This window comes from Lynx rufus, unplaced genomic scaffold (assembly GCF_022079265.1).
Source record: "Lynx rufus isolate CCGP_SWC_20201006 ecotype Redwood Valley unplaced genomic scaffold, mLynRuf1.p SCAF_8, whole genome shotgun sequence".
NCBI lineage: Eukaryota > Metazoa > Chordata > Mammalia > Carnivora > Felidae > Lynx > Lynx rufus.
Window position 1 is genome coordinate 134,216,560 of NW_025814896.1, and position 22,279 is coordinate 134,238,838.

The window sequence follows — 22,279 nt, forward strand, 5'->3', positions numbered from 1 at the left end:
CCACCACTGTGACATTTCCTTTCTTTTTTTTTAAGATTTTATATTTAAGTAATCTCTACACTCGACGTAGGGTTCAAACTCACAACCTTGAGATCGAGAGTCACTGGCTTCACTGACTGAGTCACACCCCATCACTGTGACGTTTCTGAGTATAAACCCTGGCACATTTTTCTTAGGTTGAATCATCAACACTGGCCCAACCTTCAGTCAAACAACGTTTACCATCAATACCACCAAATATCAATTTTTGTTTGTTTGAATTTTGTTCTTCGTTAAATGGTTTCTACACAGCCTGACCGAACCCTCAAGCCTTTAAAATGCACCTGCCGAGGCTCAGTCTTCAAGCTCCCGCCAAGCAGGGTGCCCTCCGCCTCTGGCTGTAGGCTTCCCAGCAGCATCCTGCCATCAGGGCCCAGGACTCGCCTGCCCTTTGCGCCCTGGCCCTGCCTCTCAAGGCAGCAAGCTTGTCTGGGGCCCTGGACCTGTGTCTCCCAAGTTCATCAGGCAACAGCTGGTCATGGCGGTTCTCAGCAGAGAATATGCTAAGGGAGACCAGGAAGGAGCTACGAGAACGTGCAGTGTGCAGCCACGTGGTCCTCCGTCCAATGGCCAACTCATTCCAGCCCTGCATTAACCTCCAAAATGTGGATGAGAAAAGTCAAAGCTGTGCAAATGATGGGAAGAGCATGTAGTACACGCACGCGCGCACACACACACACACACACACACACACACACACACACAGGAAGTAATGGAAGATTCATCATTCTCAAAGGTTGCTGAGCTCATGCCCATAAAAGGCCAACTAATTCACTTTTCCACCACTGGTCTGTTGCTACCCAACGGATCAGTTTGGGCAAAATAAAGAGAAAAAAAGGAAATCCCAGAATAGCTCTTCAAAATAAAATATTATCAAGGAAGCGACCCACTTCCTAATCTGTCTCACATAAGGTTACAAGGACAAGTACTGAAGAAGTAATTTGTACGTTAATCACAAGGTTAGGATTTTGAGTCTCTATAAAATAATTCATCTTGGAAATTCTACAAATTAGCAGCCTTTTTCCGTTCTCTGAGACTCTTTCCAAGCTTGGAGCTCTTCCCTTAGCCTACGGAGAATCACACGGCACGTCTTCCTCGGCGGTTTGACCTCGAGTGCACTGGAGACGTGCTGTCACCAAAACCGTAGTAAGAAGGCCAAAGCTGTGCCAAGTTCAACAGTGCGATTTCCTACGCCAGGTAAATGCACCACGCACTACAGACTGAACAAATGTCACGGCCCCTTTCCTTGAAGTCTACGTGGTTCGGTGGGAGACACGCCACAGCATGAAAGATGCCACGCTGGAAATATACAGGAGGTACGTGGGAGTGTCGAGATAATGCAGAAGGAAGAGAAGTAATTCCATCAGGGGAGGACCAGGTGATTTCAAAGTAGCAGTTAGGCTGGAGGTAGGTCTTAGGGATGGACAGAAGCCAGGGGAAAGCACAAAGGCCCAGCAAGACATTCTAGAGAAGAGAGCAGCATGTGCAAAGATACATTAGCGTGGGGCATGGCCTGTTTGGGGACAAGCAAGCAGACAGGTGTGGCGATTCAACCTCCACAGACTTCTCACATCAGTCACGCCCTCCATGGGCACCGTCCCCAGTCTAGGCCAAGACATCGTCATCTCTGGACTGCGCTGGGACAGAGCTGTGGGCGTAAGTGATCACTCACACCCGCTCTTGCTCCTCGTTAAAGCAGAAGTGGAATCGAGAAGCCTTCCCAGAGGTTTCCCATCACCCCAGCTCTCCTCTCTTCGCCTCACACTGTTCCACTGTTTCACAGCCGACCCTCCCCCCCTCCCCCCTCCCCCCCCCCCCCCCCCCCCCGCCAAACCGTTACAGACATCATGTGTTTACTATTTGCCCACCTCATTAGAACCGAGATTCATGAGTAAGAAGTATCACCAGAACCCCAAACAGTGCCCGGCCCATATCGAGCCCGGGAGCTCGGTATCTGCTGAACGAAGCCCTGATTCGAAACTTTCGCGAGCTTCCTCCGTACATTTAGGATAAAACCTAAAACCTGTCACAAGCCTCCTAAGGCCGTCCACGTCTCTAGGCTCTTCCACCTGGTTTCATATCCCAATACCTTCCCTTCCCTCATTATGCTTAAGTCACACGAGGCTTCTTCCTGCCTTGAGACCCTGACTTGGCCTGGAATGTTCTTCCTCTACTTCTTACCTTCTTGACCTTTAGATCTCGGAGTCCATGCCTCCTCAAAGAGGCCTGCAGCGAGAGCAAGAAGAATGTGAGTATCTACTATACCCTAGGTACTGTGTCTGGCTGGAGGATACAGCAAGGAATGGGGCGGGGAGGGGGTGCGGAGAAGAAGAAAAACCCAGTCCCTGCCTTCCATCTTCATCTAAATCAGGTCCTTCTACTCTTTCCTAGATTCCAACACTTCAGAACACGTTCCAAATGTGCAGCATAAAGCCGTTTGCTGAAGTTCACTCGCCTACTGGATTCGAGCAGGAACGGTGCCCGTGAAGGACAGTATTTCTCTCCAGCATCCAGGACAATGCCAGACACACAGCACGAGTGAGGGATGAGTGAGGGGCTGGGTTACGCCAGGACCGGGGTTCGGGCAGCAGGAACGGAAGTGTGGCGTGATGAGGGCCGGGCTGTGCGGGGCTCACGTGTGAGCCAAGTGGAGTATGGGAGACGGCCGCGAACACGGAAGCATCTCCCTCTCTCCCACACTCAGCCTCCTTTGTTCATCGTGGTCACTTGCTTTACGGGATAACTCACACAGAACACTATTTCCTTAATTTAACACACTAATTTCTTTTAAACAACAACAACACAAAACATCTGTGAATCATGCATGAGATCAAACTGGTCTGTCCCTCTGCAAAAAGAGCAAAAATAAATACATCTGATGATTACTATAGATTTTTATATTCTTTGTATTTTTTATCGAAGAGTCTTACACCACAAAATTCGCCCTTTTCAAGCGCACCGCTCAGTGGTTTTTGTATATTCACCAAGTTGTGCCATCATTAGCACGGTCTCATTCCAGAACATTTCATTGCCCCAAATAGCAGTAATCCCCTACTTCCCCCAAGCCCTGGCAATCAGTCACCTGTAGATCTATTCCTGGCCTTTCAAAGAGATAAAATCATATACAATGTGGCCTTCTGTGTCTGGCTTCTTTCACTTAGCACATTTCCAAGGTTTACCCGTGGTACAGCGTGTATCCGTACTTCATTTCTTTTACTACTGAGTTTTAAGTGACTGTTTATTTTCCTCAATGCAATACTGTATATCTACCAGAAGCTGCCTTAAAGTGAGAAACATTTGAAATGACATCATAACAAAGAAGAAGAACTTACTTGCATTGGGCATGAAAGTATTTGATCAGATTCTGAAGCAAATCCACTCCCTTTTTAATCTTAATTTCATTGACCTTCAGCAGATACTGTTAAAAAAAAAAAAAGGGTATGTCATAAGCAGAACAGAAGCTTGTGAGGACAGACCACCTTCTCCACTTCTCTGACATCTTTTACTAGGGGTAGAGCTCATGCCAGATGCTTAATATTTTCTGAAGGCCAGAACTGAACATTTCTCTTAGTTTGGGGCGATATGAATTACCTGATGTCCAGGTAACTAAATGTTTAAGTGCAAGAACTCCTAGTAGTAAGACACTGTGCCTTAACCTGCTGGAAGAAATTTTCTTCGAGCTGCACAAAGGATGCGGAGGGGTGGAGTGAAAGGGCTCTACCCATCCTGGATACTTCTGTCCACATCCTCCTGCCCACATCCCTTCTCTGGGCAGGTCGTCAGCTGCAACACTAAGTGCTAGTGTTTAGTATCTGAGACTCCTGTCACTGTGTCTCTGCTCTTGGCACTTAAGAAAATGTGACTGTTATAAAAACCAAATTAAAAAAAATTTTTTTTTTAAATGTTCTATTTATTTATTTATTTAGAGAGACACAGAGTATTGAGTAGGGGAGGGGCAGAGAGAGGCGGAGACACAGAATCCAAAGCAGCCTCCTGGCTCTGAGCTGCTGTCAGCACAGAGCCCAAAGCGGGGCTCGAGCTCACGAACTGTGAGATCACGACCTGAGCCAAAGTCGGACGCTTAACTGACTGAGCCACCACCAGGCGTCCCAAAAACCAAATTTTAAGTTGAAATTACTTAAAGCCACTTTTCACTTTTCATTCATTCAGGAATGACCTCTAAAATATCAGGAAGTCCCAGGAATCTACAAAAGCAGCATCAGGAAATGCATTCGTTCTTTGCTAACGGTTTACAGAACAAAGACTCCCTAAGTTCTCTATCCCTTCCACGGTGAGGATATGGCATACAGACCCCTGAGAACACGTCATCTCCGAGACTAGATGCTCCCGAAAGAGCGGCCACCCCTGCTGACCACACAGGCGTCTCGGCCACCAACTGGAAAGCTGACGTTCAGGCCACAGAGCCCAACAGGAGAGGAAGCAGCTTGTAAAGAGTTGACTACAAAATCTCAGTTTCCTACACCAACCTCCTGCATATCTTCCCCTTCTTTCAGTCTCATATTTATTCGCTGTTAACAAAATAAGATGTTTGGCAATGGATCGAAATGGTTAAGTGGTTAATAAGATGCTTGGCAATGTGTCAAAATATAAAACGTGCGCCTTTTTGGTACAGATATTCTACTTACGGGAACTTTTTCTAAGAAGATAATCATAAAAGTTTATGAACATGAATAGAAAACAAGGTTCACTGCAGATTTGCTTATAAAAGTAACAAACGGCAACCTAAATGTAATGAATGGAAAATTAAAGTACGGTGCAGCCACACACAAAAATTGCCACGTAGCCAGGAAGCTAATAAAGCAGAGACTTTCTGACATGGAAAGATGCCCATGACATACTGGTGACTCAAAATAATCAGGATACAAAACACCAGTAGAAAATGATCCCACTTATATAAATTATTTTTATGAATGGACACAGAGAGATATATGAAAGATGTTTAGCTCAATATCAAAGTACTTATCTTTTGGGGTGATTTTTTATGTTGAATACATGTTTTTAATTTTATTTTTTAAATTTACATCCAAATTAGTTAGCATATAGTGCAATAATAATTTCAGCAGTAGATTCCTTAATGCCCCTTACCCATCTAGACCATCCCCCCTCCCACAACCCCTCCAGTAACCCTCTGCTTGTTCTCCATATTTAAGAGTCTCTTATGTTTGTCCCCCTCCCTGTTTTTATATTATTTTTGTTTCCCTTCCCTTAGTTCATCTGTTTTGTACCTTAAAGTCTTCATATGAGTGAAGTCATATACTTGTCTTTCTCTGACTAATTTCACTCAGCATAATACCCTCCAGTTCCATCCACGTAGTTGCAAATGCCAAGATTTCATTTTTTTTTTGATTGTCAAGTAATACTCCACTATATATATACGAGTTGATTTTTAATTTCATATATACAGACTAACTTTTAAAAGTGTATTTTTTTTTTTTTAATTTGAGAGAGAGAGAGTATGCATGCATGCACAAGCAGGGGAGGGGCAGAAGGAGAGAGAATCTCAAGCAGACTCCAGGTTCAGCCCAGGGCCCAATGTGGGGCTTGACCCCAAGACCCTGGGATTATGACCTGAGCCAAAATCAAGTATTGTACTTTTCAACCGACTGAGCCACCCAGATACCCCAAGAGTGCATATTTTTATAATCAAAGAAAAGCAAGACGGGATCTCTCCTACATTTTCCATTCATGCATGCTCTACATCACCTATTTATGGCACACTGAATTTCTCTATAAAATTCATTTTGAAAAAAAGTTACGGAGTTGTATTTTTTTAATATTCTTTTAAATTTTTTTATTCTTTATTATTTTTGAGAGAGAGAGAGAGAGAGACAGACAGACTGAGAGCAAGCAGGGAAGGGGCAGAGAGAGAGAGGGAGACACAGAATCGGAAGCAGGCTCCAGGCTCTGAGCGCTCAGGACAGAGCCCGACGTGGGGCTGGAATTCACAGACTGTGAGATCATGACCTGAGCTATAGTCGGCCGCCCAACCGACTAAGCCCTCCAGGCGCCCCAAAGGAGCTTTAAAATAAACACCTACAAGCCAGTCTTCAAGATTAGATCTTGGGCAACTAAAATTTTAAACCCCTAAACAACGGCAAACATTTACAAACTTGAGGTCCTCAGTATGAGGAACCAGTTGAACAATTTTACCACCATTAACTTCAGCATCTCCCTTGGAGATGCTGGATTCCGGGGGGAATGCTTTTCAGACATTCTTTCTTCCCCACAGAGAGCCCTTTCCAGCCCACTTCTGTTTGGCCCACATCTACATCTTTCATCGGATGCGTCCTCTTCTGGAAACCCCACCTCTGCCTCTGTACGTGCACACAGTGCCTGCCTCCGCTAACGGCCGGATCCACTAGGCTCGGCACACACCGGGGCCTGCAGCCCACCCGGGGGCGGGCTCGGAAGGTGGCTCCTTTGTACAACTGAGAGGCGTCATTGACACAGCACATTTCCAATCAAATAAACTATTCTACCAATGCACACGATCCATTCACTGAACCCCAGAAGAGGAAAAGCAACAGTGTGGGGTGCCTACCTCAGAAAGCAATGCGGTGCCCCCAATAGTAACACACTAATGGAGTTTCACAATTCACTAAACATTCTTTTTTTTTTTTTTTTAATGTTTATTTATTTTTGAGACAGAAAGAGACAGAGCATGAACAGGGGAGGGGCAGAGAGAGAGGGAGACACAGAATCAGAACCAGGCTCCAGGCTCTGAGCCATCAGCCCAGAGCCCGACGCGGGGCTCGAACTCACGGACCGTGAGATCATGACCTGAGCTGAAGTCGGATGCTTAACCGACTGAGCCACCCAGGCGCCCCTAAACATTCTTAAACAGGCAGTCTTTTGCAGAGTTTAGGCAAATGTATTTTCTCCTTACTGCAGCTGAAAAAAAAAAAGAGTATAACCCTAACACACATATGTACATACCTGTTCCAAATCCATCCTTTGTAAAACACTGCTACTTAATTTTACCCCAATTAAATAAAAACAATACCTAGTATTTGTGTACTACACAGCAATTTCCTATGCCAGTCTCGTATCCTCTGGGCTGATTCCTTCAACACCGTGAGAAATTGGCCAGGCAGGCATTGTTATGTACGAGGTCTGTTTATAAAACAACATGTATCTAAAAACATCCACTCTCCTATCTACAGTAAGACTTTGAGCTTAGCTGACTTTCTAAATATTCACTTAATGGAAAAAAAAAAAAGTAGCAAAGGAAGAACAAAAGAACAAAGAAGACATGAGACATAAAACAACAAAAAAAGTAAGACAGTAGACATAAATCCAACCACATCAATAGCAACATCAATGTGAAAGGATTAAACAATCCCATCAAAAGGCACTGTCAGACTGGATTTAAAACATGCTGTCTACAGGAAACACACTTTAGATTCACACATACACTACAGGTTGAAAAAAAAAAACCCATGCAAACAGAAGCTACGAGAGCTGGAGCAGCCGTACTAATATCAGACTAGTATCACCTCCTTGATCCCGGGACTGATTCTCCTCCACTGAGCACTTAGGAGATCGCTCTGGGAATAAAAATGCGTGTAAGCATACTCCTAAGACGCACTTGTCTAAAAGCTGAACGCCTGCTGCAATTAACATTCTGAAATCAACAAGCGCCTGTGCAACAGCCCTGCGGTTGACTGCTCCGTTGACTGCTCACAGGGGATCGAGAGCAAGGCTGAGCCAGCGACAGTGCCTGTCACAAACGGTACCCGTGCACCGTGCACACTTAAAACTCAGGTCTGCACCTGCTACGGCACAGACGCCATCGAGTACACGGGCTTCCCCGGAACTGCCAGGAGAGCAAACCCTCAGGCAGAGGCAGGAGTGGTTTCCACAGGCCGTTTTTACAGAGACCCACAAGCAAGGCATAAAAAGGCTGGAGGCAAAGGCCTTCAGGATTGGTTTCTAATATTTTCCAAGCCTCTGCCAGGGAATGTCCCAGAGTGTCAGCACTGTTTCTCTCTCCCTCTCCAGAGGCAAGGGCTCAGGCTGCAGACAGGCACTCCCCAGGGCCTCCCACCTCGATGAGCGGACCTGGGAGGAAGCACTTCAGAGGCAGGTGGCTTGGCTCCCCGGATGCCCTCTGTCACTCACGCCCGTGTGCACCCAGACCCACAAGGGGACCAGCTGCATTTTTTTCCAGCTGACTTCTCCCTGGCCTCCTCATGGATTCCACTGGTATAATGAGAGCCCACATACCTCATTAAAAAACACTAATGGAGGGAGTACTTTAGCGACGCTCCATGTGAGAGGGAAGTCTGAGTATGTATTTGAGGCCAGAGAGGACATTTCTTTAAATTTAGTTTCTTTCCTACCTTTTTTTTTTTAAGTTTATTTTATTTATTCTGAGAGAGAGAGAGAAAGGGAGGGAGGGAGGAAATCCCAAGCACTGAGCCCGAAGCAGGGCTCAAACTCATGAACCAGGAGATCATGACCCGAGCCGAAGTCAAGAGTCAGCCGCTTGCTTAACTGACTGAGCCACGCAGGCGCCCCTCTTCCCTACCTTCAATTAGTGGTTGGGTTGGATTCAACTCATCCCACGCTCCAGGAGACTCAGGCTCCCCCAGTAAGAGAAACCAGACAAATGGAGTCCAATCATGCCCTGGTGTGCTGTCTGAAGCCTCTGGAAGTGTGCATTCTCCACAGGAGTTGACACACGGTAAAGACCGGCTGCAAGACAGCACCCACCCCCACCCCCAGCTGGCTGCCTGCCCCCCGCAGGAACCTGCACCCCCAGCTCTCACCTCGCACATCTGGAGCTGGAAAAGCCGCCTCTCCTTCTCCATCTCTTCGGCGATTTCAGCCCCACTGATCTCGGTGCGAATCATCCCATGCAGCTTGGCATGCTCCTTCTTCTCCTTTTCAATTTTGGTGCTGCAGGTGAAAAAAGCAAGTTTAATCTGAGATGCCACCTGGCATGGCAGTCCAAACCAGACCAGACGGGCCTGCGGGGATCCCATTACCCAGCCTGCGAGACAAACGTGCATGAGTCTTCTAGAAACAAGACGGCCTCTTAACTCACCGGAATGGAAAATGCGTGTGGTCATAAGAATGTCACACTTGGCCTTTTTTGGGTACTGACTCAAAATATACTTTCCGAAGCACCTACTTCATGCCAGATCTGGGTCAGAAGAGGTAAGAGAGGCTGCTTACACCTCAGAGGCTTCCTTCAGGGCAGTGTTCTGTTTGTCCGTCCGTCCGTGTGTCTGTCGGTGTGCCCGCTGAGCCACACACAGGGTGCTATGTGGCGGGAGACTCCCTCCCTCCTGGGATTTCTCCCTGCTGCTCTCCACCCGCCTCCTCGCTGAGTGAGGTCTTGCCAGGGCTCTGCCTCGGACAGCACTCGACTCGGACAGCGCTCTCTGTCGCAGAACAACCCTCACACGTAAATGGTTAAAGAGTTACTTTTAAAAACTATCTTAGAATTATTTTAAGCTCTCACACTCTCAAATCCTGGGATTTTGTGAGTAATTCTGTCCCCACTCCATGTACATATGTCCTGATTTTGATCTCATTCCCCTTTCAAACCTTTCCCTTTCAGAACCACAAGAGCCTCTCAGGTAACCTGCTTCAAAATCCCCCTCCGTGCCCCTGGTTCAGAAATGCCCAGAAGCGTCTCCTCTGAGAGGCCTGAGGGCGGCCCCAACAGCAGCTGAATGGAAATCCACCTCTGGCCGTGACCCGATGACTCTGGCGGACTGGCAACAAACCAGCGAGTTTTGGCTTCCTGTCTACACAGGAGGCCTGGTGAGCCTCTCCCTGTCGAGTGCACAGCACTGGTCAGCGGAGGAAGGAGGCTCAGGGCAGGGACAGCAAGCCTGGAGCTTCTCCGGGATGAACAGAGCTTCACGTGCTCTAGTTTATTCCATTAGTAAAATCCGGAATTTGGGGATCCGAGCAACTTGGAGAAATTTTGGTGTAGAAATTTAAGATTTCCAGGAAGGGACAAGTATCAGAGATTTGGTATTCCCTGGTTTGAGCTTTGTGATCCTTCTCCACTGAACAGATACCCGGGGCTGGCTTTAAAAACAAAACACACACACACACACACACACACACACAAAACCCCAAGTCCAATTAAATACTTGTAGTGACATCTGGAACAGCTTTCTTCTTAACACCTCTCACTTTGCCAGATGGCTTCATGTTAAAGTCTCTCTCTCCACTCAGAAAACTACATTGTTACCCAACGCGCAGTCATTACACAGCAAACATGAGACATTTCAAAACATGTTCTCTCTCTCAAGTATTTACAGTAATTGAAGCCACTATCGCTGCAATCAGCAGCCCAATTCTAGTGAGCGAGCGGGATTGTCTCCATGCTGGGAAGGAGCAACCGTGACCAGGAGCGATGGCTGGAGCCAACCCGAGAGGTCCTGTCTTCAGGGGGGACCGTGGTGCACATCCAAGAATCAGCTGACCCTTTTCTTCGCGTTCTCGCAGCAGATGAAGCCATCAAATAAGGCTAGCGTGGGGAGTTCCAACAAGCTCTTTTCTCTCTCTCTTTCTAAACCAAGGGACTGGTGCTTTGGAGAAATACAGACACAAAGCTCAAAGCAGATGGCTCATGCGGATCGCCAGCAAGATGAAGTCTGAAATCGTGCAACTGTCATAAACGGTGATCAAGTAGAGAAAGTTTTTTTTTTTTTTTTTAAAAAAGGAAAAAAAAAACACCTCCCGAGAAAACCTGGCCTTATCCTTCAATCAGCTTTCCTGAAAATAACCCTCTACACCCGTGATGACATAACAGAAAAGGGACCAGGAACAACTTGTTTGAAGAGGTCCAGGGCGTTGCTGAATTTAGACACCGAGTATGGAAGCATCTGGCACAAACCACAGCAAGACGGTTTTAAGGGAATTCGTCCCTGGGTTAAGGTTTATTTAAGAAAATACCTTTAAGCTATTAAAAGCTCAGTTTAAAGTTAAAATCTCAAATTACCTACTAAAAAATGGCAACACTCACATTTTTGTTTCATAGTCCTTCCAAGCTTTATCAAAAGGCTTTTTCAGATCCTGCAAACAGAGAGGCATAAATTAAACAGAACTAGTATTAACTTCCGGGCAAGACAACTTACTTATTCCTAGACTGGCCCCGAAAGGAACATTAATTTCTGTAACAAATGACGCACGCGATCCCAGGGAACAGGAAGAGCATGAAAAAAGCACAGGCTTTTAACGAGATGGGCAGACATGCCAAATGCACGGAGAACAAGCAAGAATCCCATCGCGCACCCACTCCCCACTGGCGTATTAACGCATGGCCTGTGGTGTTTGACCCACACCCTGCCCTCTGCCTTAGGACTACTCTAAAATTAGACCCAGAAAAACATTTAATCTGCAAGTATTTTAGTACCTCTCTCTACAAAAAAAAAAAAAAAGAAAAGAAAAGGCGGGGGGGGGGGGGGACTCTGACTTTTTCTACGACCAGGAGAGATGTAACCCTGATTTGGGCCCCAACAAGGATATAAAAGCCATTCACCTTCTCCTGAGGTTTTTGTAGAAAGAGGTACTAAAATACTAAAACACGAGAGAAGGTGAATGGCTTTTATATCCTTGTTGTTGGGGCCCAAATCAGGGTTACATCTTTCCTGTTCATAGAAAAGTCAGAACCCCCCCCCCTTTTTTTTTTCCTACTCTTGTGTCTGGCACTTAGGACCTCGGACGCTGATAAAGCCAGTCTCAAAAGCACACTGAGCCACTAGAAATGCTACCAAATGGCTCCCACCTACTTATGCTCCCTTTCCCAGGGTTCCTTTGTAAGAAAGGACCTCCTTTTGGGGGGAGGGACTTATTTTTTCTCTTTTGACTATTCACTGTCCTCATGACAAGGCCAAGGCTCCTCGCCTGGCGTCCGAGGCCTTCCAGGAACTAGTCCTTCCCTTGGGGGAAGCCTCGTCTCCTGCTCCTGCACCTCCCCGGACAAAAGCCACATGAAAAGCACCAGGAGCAGGGCCCTGCCGTGCTCCCACGCCCGTACACACGTGTCCCTCTGCCCTTCCATCCTGCTGACTCGGCTGGCGTGTTATTTTAGGACCCAGGGTCGGTCCAGGACAACGAGGAATGCTCCCCGGGTCCTCCCGGCTCACCAGGCCCCGGGCTCCCGCTGCCCCAACAGCCCGCCTGCACTTCCAATGTGCCAGACGTGACTGGGAATCAAGTGCAGATCCAGCCAAAGAATCTCATCTCCTAAGAACTGGGGCACAATCATCTGTTTTTCCTATGACACATCTGTTTGTGCCAGGGACACGCTCAGCGTCTGGTATAGATGCCACTCGAGCCGAATGTTCCTCACTCACATGCTCACGGAACAGTTCACACCTGAGGTCTCTCTTCCCAAACAAGGAACATCCTTTGGAGGACAGAAAGATCAAGTCGGCTCAAGCCATCCTGGGCCAGATTTTCCTACCGGGAAACCACATCCTGGCCAGGACCTTTCTCCCAGCGGTCAACCAGCCGCACGCCAGCCGGACAACCAGACTTCCCCGCACGGGTTTCCCCGCTCAGCTGACAGAGCCCCAGACCGTTCACAGGTTCCCAAAGGGCTGTTCTCTCCCTTCACGCCCCCCCTTGCCATCCCACGGTTAGAGCACCAGCAGGAGGACCGGAAAGGCCATGGGTCACCCCTGGTGTGGCTGAAAGGTGGTGCCAAGGTAGCAAATCAAGGGAAACTGAGGGACAGGATGCCGTCCTGCCATCCCAGTAAGAACACTGCTGCCCCAACAGGCTGGCGTGACTGCGGTTCTCGGTTCCACGGGGAGCGGGAATCAGGGTCGTTAAGGACATACCCCTTTCACGCCTTTCAGGTCCCCCTTCAGCAGACTGTCCAGAGGGAAGGAGATGATGTTGTTCATATTCTGAATCTAAAAAGCAAGCACACAAAATTCTTACTCGATTTCCTTTTTTTTTTTTAATTTTTAAGTTTATTTACGTATTTATTTAGAGAGAGAGAGAAAAAGCACGAGGAGGGGAGGGAAGACAGAGAGAGAGGCAGAGAGAGGGGGAGAGAAAGAACACCAAGCAGGCCCCTTGCTGTCACTGAGAAGCCCGACGCGGGGCTCGATCTCATGAACCGTGAGATCATGACTTGAGCTGATAACCAAGAGTTGGACGCTCAACCTATTTCCTTTTTAATCTGAAGTAAGAACAGCAGGATGTTCAAGAACACCTGGTAATAATTAACCTTCACCAAAAACCTGGCCGGCACGTGCATGCCCGCTTTACCCATTCCTACGTTCTTCGTGGCGATTTCATTTTACAAATAAAACTGTAACAAGTCTATTTTTCACAACAGCCTTCTACTACTAAAGTATGAAGTTTGTGGAAAGATAATTATTACAGTGAAGACAAATTATTTCAAAACAACCAATGACAGAATCACTTTAAAGATACCAGAACAGAGGAGTGTCTGGGTGGCTCAGTCAGTTACGTGTCCGACTTCGGCTCAGGTCACGATCTCCCCATTTGTGAGTTCGAGACCCACATTGGGCTCTGTGCTGACAGTGCAGAGCCTGGAACTCCTTCAGATTCTGTGTCTCCGTCTCTCTCTGCCCCTCCCTCACTTGCGGTGTGTCTCTCTCTCAAAAATAAACAAACGTTAAAAAATAAAATTAAAAAAAAAAAGATACAAGAACAGAATCACAAACGCTTCCTGCTATCGCTCGTGGCTCTTAGCTCCTGGGCTATGGCTTACTCAAGTCTCAGGCTCACAGACCACAGCATCCCCACGGTGGCCCCCCACGGGCAAAATCAGAAAGAAAAAGAGAACGAGAGGGGCGCTTCTGTGTCTTTGTGAATGTGTAGGAGTCAATGTTCAGAGAGAGGAAAAGGAACGAGTGTGTGTTTGTGGTGTGTGTGAGGTGTGGGGCGCATGTGTACAATGTGAATGCGTGTGTGTGAAAGCGTGTGTATGTGTTCCTAGTGGTGTGCATGTGGCTTTATGTGGTGCGTGCACGTGTGTATACAGCGTGTGTGGGTGTGTGTATGTGGGATGTGTGAGATGTGTGTATACGTATATAGTGTCTGTAGGTGGGGGGGGTGTGCGTGCATATGTGTATATAGTGTGTGTGCGTGTGTGGTGTGTGCGTATGTGTATTTCTGTGTGTGTATTTATCTGGAGATAAATGAGAAAAGCAGGGAGAGAGGTTTTGAGATCCTCTGTTCCCTTCCCTGAAGCACAAAAGCAAGAGACAGTGACTTAGCAGGTTGTCACCATGGATTAAACCGACCAGAATCAAACCCTCCCAGCACACTCGAGCCCGCGCACACACAGCCAGCAAGGCTGTCCCCACCGGCTTCAAATGTGAGGGAGCAAAGACACGTCGCTTCGGTTAGGAACGTTCAGGCACAGACTCCCTGTGTTCTGGACCCTACAGAGTCCCTCCCCGGCAACAAGCTGAAGACCTGCTTTCTCCTCTCCCCGGGCTCAGGCCACTGCCTTCAGTCAACACAACACGGGTCACTTGGGGATACACACACCTAGGTTATGGGCCTATAAAAAATGAGACACAAGTAAGGACTTTGGAACCATATGCATTTACTCTTACACCTGAGCAGAGGAAACTTTTAATTTTAGTAGAATTACCTGGAATAGGAAGACCAACTATAGGCATAATTTTTAAGGCGATACGGGATCTGATTTTCATACACTACTCGGCCCACGAAACTTCAAAACAGAGGGAAGAAATTTACTTGAAAGCTACTGGTAAGGGGCGTGATAATGCACCGAACTGCCAATCTGCCAAATAAATGATCAACTAATGGCTGTCGTTTCAGAAATGCCTCTTTGGGGTAACTTTTGTCCGAGGCTTACACAACTCCGCGTGTCACGCACCCGACGTGCGTGACTTCTGGGGTACGGTGTAATCAGCTATGAGTGGCGAGGATTAGCCTTAACTTAGATGTTCGAACGCCGAGACGCTGAGCTGGAGGCGAGGTGTGAGGATGACTGGACGGAACGGGGACAGACAAAAGGCCGTGCCGGTGAGTCAGCTGATGGCACGCACACCTGGTTTCCACCGTGGCAGGAGAAAACACGAGTGCAGGGCGCAGGGCTGCCCCACGCCTGTCTCCTTCCACATCTTCCACGTCTGCGGGCACCCACGTGCGGCCACGCCAGTTGCCACCCCACGCCGGCCCTGCCCGCGGCGGGCGGGTCCCTCACACCGGGATCCCCTCCGCTCCGCCTTTCGGACCAGCTGCTTGCCCACGAACTCCCTGCGCGCCGTTCTTGCCACCATGTTTTCCGGACCGAGGCAAAGGCTTCCCCTGCTCCTGGCCACCAGCCCCTGGTCTCCGCCTGCCCCGCCCCCTCCTCCGCAGTTCTGTCAGATTCAGCTGGTGTGGTGCCCCTCACCCCTGCCCTCGGGACCCTCCACGGTCCAAGCCCCTTCGCCACTTTTCATCTTCGTATCCAGCCAAGCGGAATCCTTGGCTGTTCTCTGCTCGTGCTCAATCTGTTCCACCCGCTCAGCATCTTCCCGCAGCCCCCTGTCCAAAGCCCTCCCCTCCATCAGGCTCCCCGCAGATGCTACCTTCCCCGTGAACATCCCCCAGCCGCCAGCAGGAAGTGATCCCTCCCTCCCAAATCCTCCGATATTTTCTTTTTAAAGAATTTCTTCAGGTCCTTGATGGGTTCTACCCTGCTTCATCTCATCAGTCTGACCCCGTACGTCCGAAAGGACGACTTTCAGTGTCCTTCATGCTATATTCTCCACGGCACCTAGTGCCAGGCCTGGCCCGGAGCAGGTGCTTAAGAAACACGGATTGAGTAAATCAATATCTGTAAGCATTTTTCTGAGCATCTAATACAGAAGAGACAGAATCCAGAGATACATTAATATCTTTAAGCCAAACATCATACAACAAATGCGTATGTGAATTAACTAGTCCATTCGTTGCGTATTTATTCAGCACGTATTTGTAGATAGCAACTAGCTGGCTACAAAGATACATAGAACACAATGTACTAGCTGGCTACAAAGATACATAGAACACAATGTTTGCCATCTCAGAGGGAGAATAAATATATACACACCAAGCTTTAAACAGAGAAAGTCTAAGACATACCCAAGACATACTTGGGAAGGAGGTGACTGTCCCAGTTGCTGAGTCTTGAGACACTGCCCTTTCAGTGACATGATCACACAGAGCCATGGCTAACAGTCAGAGGCACAGGTCAGTTTGGCCCTGAACACCATCTAGAGACGAACCAACATGGCATCATCTTGGACAAGGCAACTGCGAGACAGGGGCCGCAAAAACAGCCCAAAGCGGGGCATCAGAGCCGCCCAGGGCGAGAGGCTGAGCCAAAGGCACCAGCACAACTCAATTTTATAGTGGGTTGGAGAACAAGGTGCTTACAGATTAAAAATCTTATTTCCAGAAAGAAGCCTAGTGGATCTGTTACAGGAGGCATGTGTAAGCACGAACGCACACATGAAGTGAGTGAGGAAAACAAGATCCTCTACAGTGGCGGGGACAGAACACCACACAATTTGGTTTATAAATCTATTTTGAGACTATTTGTTATTTAATTCAAATAAGAATGTAGGTACTGACTCACAGGTATTAGGGCCAGAAGAGGTTAACTAAGCTTTGGCATCTAGAGTGAAACCGTCAAGTTGAGGAGTGAAAACTTTTGGAGATCTAAACACACTGACCAGCCTGCTTTCATTCTAGATACTGCAGATGGGGCCCATAGCCTAGCAGTGACCAGGACATTAAAGAGCCCCTACAGCTGCCAAGGAGATGCACAGGGTCCTTAGGGAGTGACAGGAGAGGAAGCTAAAGAGGCACAGAGGGGTCAGCAGCAAAGATGGGTTAGACAGAGCCTCAGTCCCCAGGAACGCACCTTTTAAGAGGAGGGACAAAGCCCATAAGTAAGCAAACTGCCATGTGGCTCTCAAGAGCCATAAATAAAGCACCACAGAATTTCCAAGAAAAGAAAATTACTTCTGGTCTGGACACCAGGGAAATCTTCGCTGATCAGGGGTTATGTGAGGCGGGCCTTTAAAAGAGGGAGAATTTCATCTTGCAAGACGGAGTAGAGGGTATCCCAGGCAAGAAGCAGTGTGGACAAGCGAGCAAAGGCACACCCCAGCACGTGAGCAGAGAGAGGAGCAGGGAAGACGATGCCGAAAAGAGAAGGCTGGACGCCAGATTGACTGAGGAAGTTCTGGCCTTCGTTCCAGGTGATTTTTCTTTCTGGAGTTACTCACATGATCTAAAGTAAGAAACTATTACTTTTCTAATCAGAAAATCATTAGCTTAATTATTATAAAAGAAACAAAGTAGATTAGTGGCTGCCTGGGGCTGGGTGTTAACTGTAAGAGAACACGAGGGGCTGACCTTACTGGGGGCAGAAAACGTCTCCAGGCTGATTTACGGTCATGGCTATGCCACTCGGTAAAATGACTAGAAATCACTTACTCGTATACTTGAAATAGGTGAAGTTTATGAGATGTGAAATACACTTCAATAAAGCCATATTTTAAAAGAAACATACAGGGGTGCCTAGGTGGCTCAGTCGGTTAAGCGTCCGACTCTATATTTTGGCTTAGGTCACGATCTCACAGTTCATGAGTTCAAGCCCCGCACGGGGCTCCACACGATGGTATGGAGCCTGCTTAGGATTCGCTCTCTCTCCCTCTCTCCCCACCCCTCCCCCACTTGCTCACTCTCCTCTCTCTCTCTCTCTCTCTCTCTCTCTAGAAATAAATAAAAATAAACTTTAAAAAACCCCGGAAATATACAATTACAAATACAAACAGAATCCCCATTCGTGGATTCACTAACAGAGCTTCCGTTCTCCTGGACATTAGCCTCTGCACTGACACGCTCCGCGTACGTAACATGCACGGCACAGCAGCATTCTGACTCAGGGTGAGCGTCCCAGGAAATGACTGCTCTGGTCTCTGCCTGGGCCGGAGAACACGTGCACCAGAGCCCAGATGTTCTGTCTTGGCAAGCGTGCCCTGCAGCACCAAGGCCGGGCTCTGGATCTTTCCCTGACTACGTATGTCGGGGCAGCCCCACAGCTAAATGAGCCATCTTCTGCTCTGGCCAACAAGGGCGTAAACCACAGCCAAAAGACTAGCGCACATCCTTGTGCTCAGCAGCCCCAGCCTCAACTCATGAGTCATGAAATTTTTATGACCTATGGGAAGAATTAAATTATCCCAACTAGAATATTTCCTTAGCGCCAAGCAAGCACTGGGCTTTGCCCTTCTGCTCCGACTTACTTTTTAACAAGCATGTTACAAAAACTGGCTTTCTGAAACACCAAGTATGGTCTGAATGTAAGTTATTAATCTTACACTGCTATTGACTATGGATCTAATACCAATAGCAATGAAAGCTCTTATTTAACTCAAGTCTACACCCAACTTGAGGCTCGAACTCATGACCGTGAGATTGAGCGTCACATTCCGACTGAGCTCGCCGGGCATCCTGCAGATTGGCAATCTTGAAAGTAACAATCCTCCCTTCTCTCTCTTCCTGTCTTCACTTTTCCTGGCTTCACCTGACAAGATGAGGCCACGTGGAGTCAAAGGCGAGCAATCTCACAAGGAGAAATACAACGATTCAGTTGGTAGGGCAGACAGGGCTAGAACAACCTCAAGATCAAGAACAACCTCATATGCCCTTGCCACTGACCGGGGAACTAAAATGGACAAAGAGATGAGGTGGGGACCGGGAGAGACAGAGCCAGCCAACAGCTGTCTTTCCGTGATGTTCTTCCTAATTATTTTACGTTTTTGGTCTCAAAATTCCTGGCCTCTAGCTTTGTCACTTCCATACTCTGTATTTGCACTTCCCCTCCTATGCTGCCTCAGCTCACAGGGTGCCATCTCACCTGCTACCTTAGCTCTAGTCGCTGGTGATCTAGCCAGAGCTCTACCCTTGGTCCCACGTGTACAACCGACCCCGGGGAACCTCAGTGCTGCCTTCTCCTTGACTTAGGCAGAGCAAGACGGCCTTGCCAAAGGAGATCCATCTAGAAGCCTGAACCTAGACAGGATGCTCCTATCATAGCTATCTTTAAGAAGCAACATGAGGGGTGCCTGGGTGGCTCAGCTGGTTAAGTGTCTGACTTCAGCTCAGGTCATGACCTCACAGCTCCTGAGTTTCAGCTCTGAGTCAGGCTCTGTCCTGACAGCTCAGAGCCTGGAGCCTGCTTCAGATTCTGTGTCTCCCTTTCCCTCTCTGCCCCTCTCTCCTGCTTGGGCTCTCTCTCTGTCAAAAGTAAATAATAAATGTTAAAAAAAATTTAAGGGGGCCTGGGAGGCTCAGTTGGTTAAGTGTCCAACTTCGGCTCAGGTCACGATCTCACAGTTTGTGAGTTCGAGCCCCATGTCAGGTTCTGTGCTGACAGTGCAGAGGTTGGAGCCTGGAGCCTGCTTTGAGTTCTGTGTCTCCCTCACTCTCTGTCCCTCCTCTGCTCACACTCTGTCTCTCTCTCAAAAACAAACATTAAATTTTTGTTGTTGTTGTTTAATTTAAGAAGCAGCACAAGAAGAATCACAACAGAAAAAGTCCCTGGGCAGACTTCCTACCTCTGGGCTGCTGAATCCAGAAAAGAACAGGTCTTCCCAGGGCTCTCCTCCAAAATCCTTAATAGAGCCCGACTCTCTCTGGGGATAATTAGCTTGTCCTTAAAGGATCAATGTGTCACTATATAAAACATGGCCAAATAATCTTACCTGAGATTTACCTGTGTCATGTAAGTTTATTTTAATCTGCCTCATTCATGAGAAACTGGAGAGGTAGATAATACTTTGAGATCTGTGGAGTTTTTCTTTTCTTGAAAAATGTTTAAGTCATTTATTTTGAGAGCGAGTGAGTGCACAAGCACACATGCAGGGGAGGGGCAGAGACAGAGAGAGAACCCCAAGCAGACTCTGCGCTGTCAGTGAAGAGTCTGAGGTGGGGCTCACCCTCATGAACCGTGAGATCGTGACCTGAGCCAAAATCAAGTCGACACTTAACCTAATGAGCCACCCTAATGAGCTCCCCTCTTTTCTTTTTCTAATTTTTTAAATGTTTATTCATTTTTGAGACAGAGAGAGACAGAGTACGAGCAGGGGGAGGAGCAGAGAGAGAGGGAGACACAGAATCCAAAGCAGGTTCCAGGCTCCGAGCTGTCAGCACAGAGCTCGATGTGGGGCTCAAACCCACAAACTGTGAGATCATGACCTGAGCTGAAGTCAGACACTTAACCGACTGACCCACTCAGGAGCCCCCCGCCTCGTTTCTTTGTAACATGAGCAAATGCTGCTCAGTCACCGAGTTAAACAAGTAGAATCGAGGCTTCAAAGAAAGGCAAACCATGTGTCCAGCTTTGGCACAGGGCCAGCACCTCCCTGTCGGGGTGGAGGGCTGCAAAAAGACCTCGGACCTCATTGCTCCAATTAAGGGCACAGTTCTTAGTAGAGGTTTCCATATTAGTAAGGATAAGCACATACGAAACTCCCATTACCTGCTGGAAGCTTCACGTTATTTCCAGGAGCCAGAGCCTAAGACCCAGGAGGGTATGTGGGTGGTGTTGCTAGGGTGTTAGAGTAGCAGGGAAGCCTATACACCCGTGGTAGCCACCAGCTATGTGCACCCACTCTCACTTAAATTACATCAAGTTAAAGACCAAGTTCCTTAGCTGCACTAGCCATATTTCCAGTGCTCAAGAGCCACAGCTGGTTACTGGTTTATTACACTGGACAGATGTAGACCATTTCCATCAGTGCAAAAGTTCTACTGAACATCAATGCCTTATACCAATAACTTAAATGTTTTTAAGCAGCTTTATAAAGATGTAATTGACATGCAACTAGCTGTACACATTTTAAGATGCACAATTTGCTAAGTTATGACATATATACACACACCCATGAAACGGTACCCAAGATCCAGACAGCGAACACATCCATCCCCCAAAAGTATCTTTGTGCCCCCTTTGCCACCCCTAACCCCCTGCTCCTCACTTCCTGGGCTGCCACTGCTCTACTTCTGTCACCACAGAACAGTTTGTGTTTTCTAGAATCTTATACATATGGAGCCGCGTAGTACGTGCTCCCTTTCGTGGCTGCCTGCGTAACCGTGCTGAGTGCGAGCACACCTGCCCGGAGAGCCATCCACGGCCCGCTCCTTGTCCTCTGAGCAGTCCACGGCCTGGCTACGCCACCGTCTGCTTATCCAGACACCTGCCAACAGACTTCTGAGTGCTTTCCAGTTTGGGGGCTACTATAAATCTTACAAATAAAGGTGCCATGATTGCTCGCGGGATGGGACTCTCAAATAGCGGTCGTAAAGGCCTTCTCAGAAGGTGACATTTGAGCAGAGTATGAAGTGAGGCCCCGAGCCCTGGGAGAAGCCGGTGGAAGAGACTTCCCAGCAGAAGGAATTTCTCACAGGAAGGCCCTGCGGCAGGAGTGTGCCTGGTAGGTTCAAAGTTTTCTATGTGCTTTCCAAAGGCTGCTTCCCTGAACGAATGGGCATCCAGGCAAAGAGGTGTTGCAGAAGCAGAAGCTGTTAGGTAAAATGGTCCAAATCTTTAAATGGCACTGGGCCGTTTGATCTCATTTGACCCTTACAACTGTTCTGAGAAGTAGGTACAGTTATTCCCATTTTACAGATCTGTAAAGCAACAGAGGGCTGAGTCACGCCCTCGGCCCCCGGATCCCAGTGAGAAGAAGCAGAGTCGAGCTGAGAGGCGGGAGCCTGAGCTTGACCTATCCTTTCGCTCCCAGAGACAGCCTCATACACATGACCTGAGAGCAGAGCAGGAGAAGTTGAGACACTGAACACGGGCTTCTCTCTGAGGGGCCGTCTCCGTCAGAATTTCCCTCTGGTTCCTTGATGCACAAGGGGAACCATCAGGTCACTTGGCTTTTGGCGGCAGTGAAGAGACTTCGCCCCCCACCGCCAGCAGGGGTCTCCCGTGTGGGGCACCGGGGACACAGGCTCCCAGGCCGCCTGCAGAGCCCCGCCGCTGATTTGTTTAATTAAAAACGAAGGGAGGGGAGCCCACGCTGATCTCGAGTTAAGTCTGACACAAACTGAAAGATCAAAACCAGCCAGCTGCCAAAAACACACTGGCAACTTTCACACCAGAGACACGGGGGGATACGGCTGACCTGGTTTCTGCCTTGCACGCTGCGTCTCTGCCAGTCACACTGCTCTGATCTTTCACGGTTCCAAG

General features: G+C 48.1%; 1 protein-coding gene across 1 annotated transcript in view; it reads right to left on the minus strand.

Moving 5' to 3' along the window:
• Positions 1-22,279, minus strand: part of ASAP2 (ArfGAP with SH3 domain, ankyrin repeat and PH domain 2) — a 146,216-nt gene that overhangs the window by 62,008 nt on the left and 61,929 nt on the right. The window contains exons 4-7 of the mRNA XM_047068041.1: positions 12,873-12,947; positions 11,051-11,100; positions 8,832-8,961; positions 3,372-3,457 (exon numbers count right to left, since the gene is read on the minus strand). Coding sequence (XP_046923997.1) covers positions 3,372-3,457; positions 8,832-8,961; positions 11,051-11,100; positions 12,873-12,947 — 341 coding nt within the window. The remainder of the gene's footprint in view (positions 1-3,371; positions 3,458-8,831; positions 8,962-11,050; positions 11,101-12,872; positions 12,948-22,279) is intronic.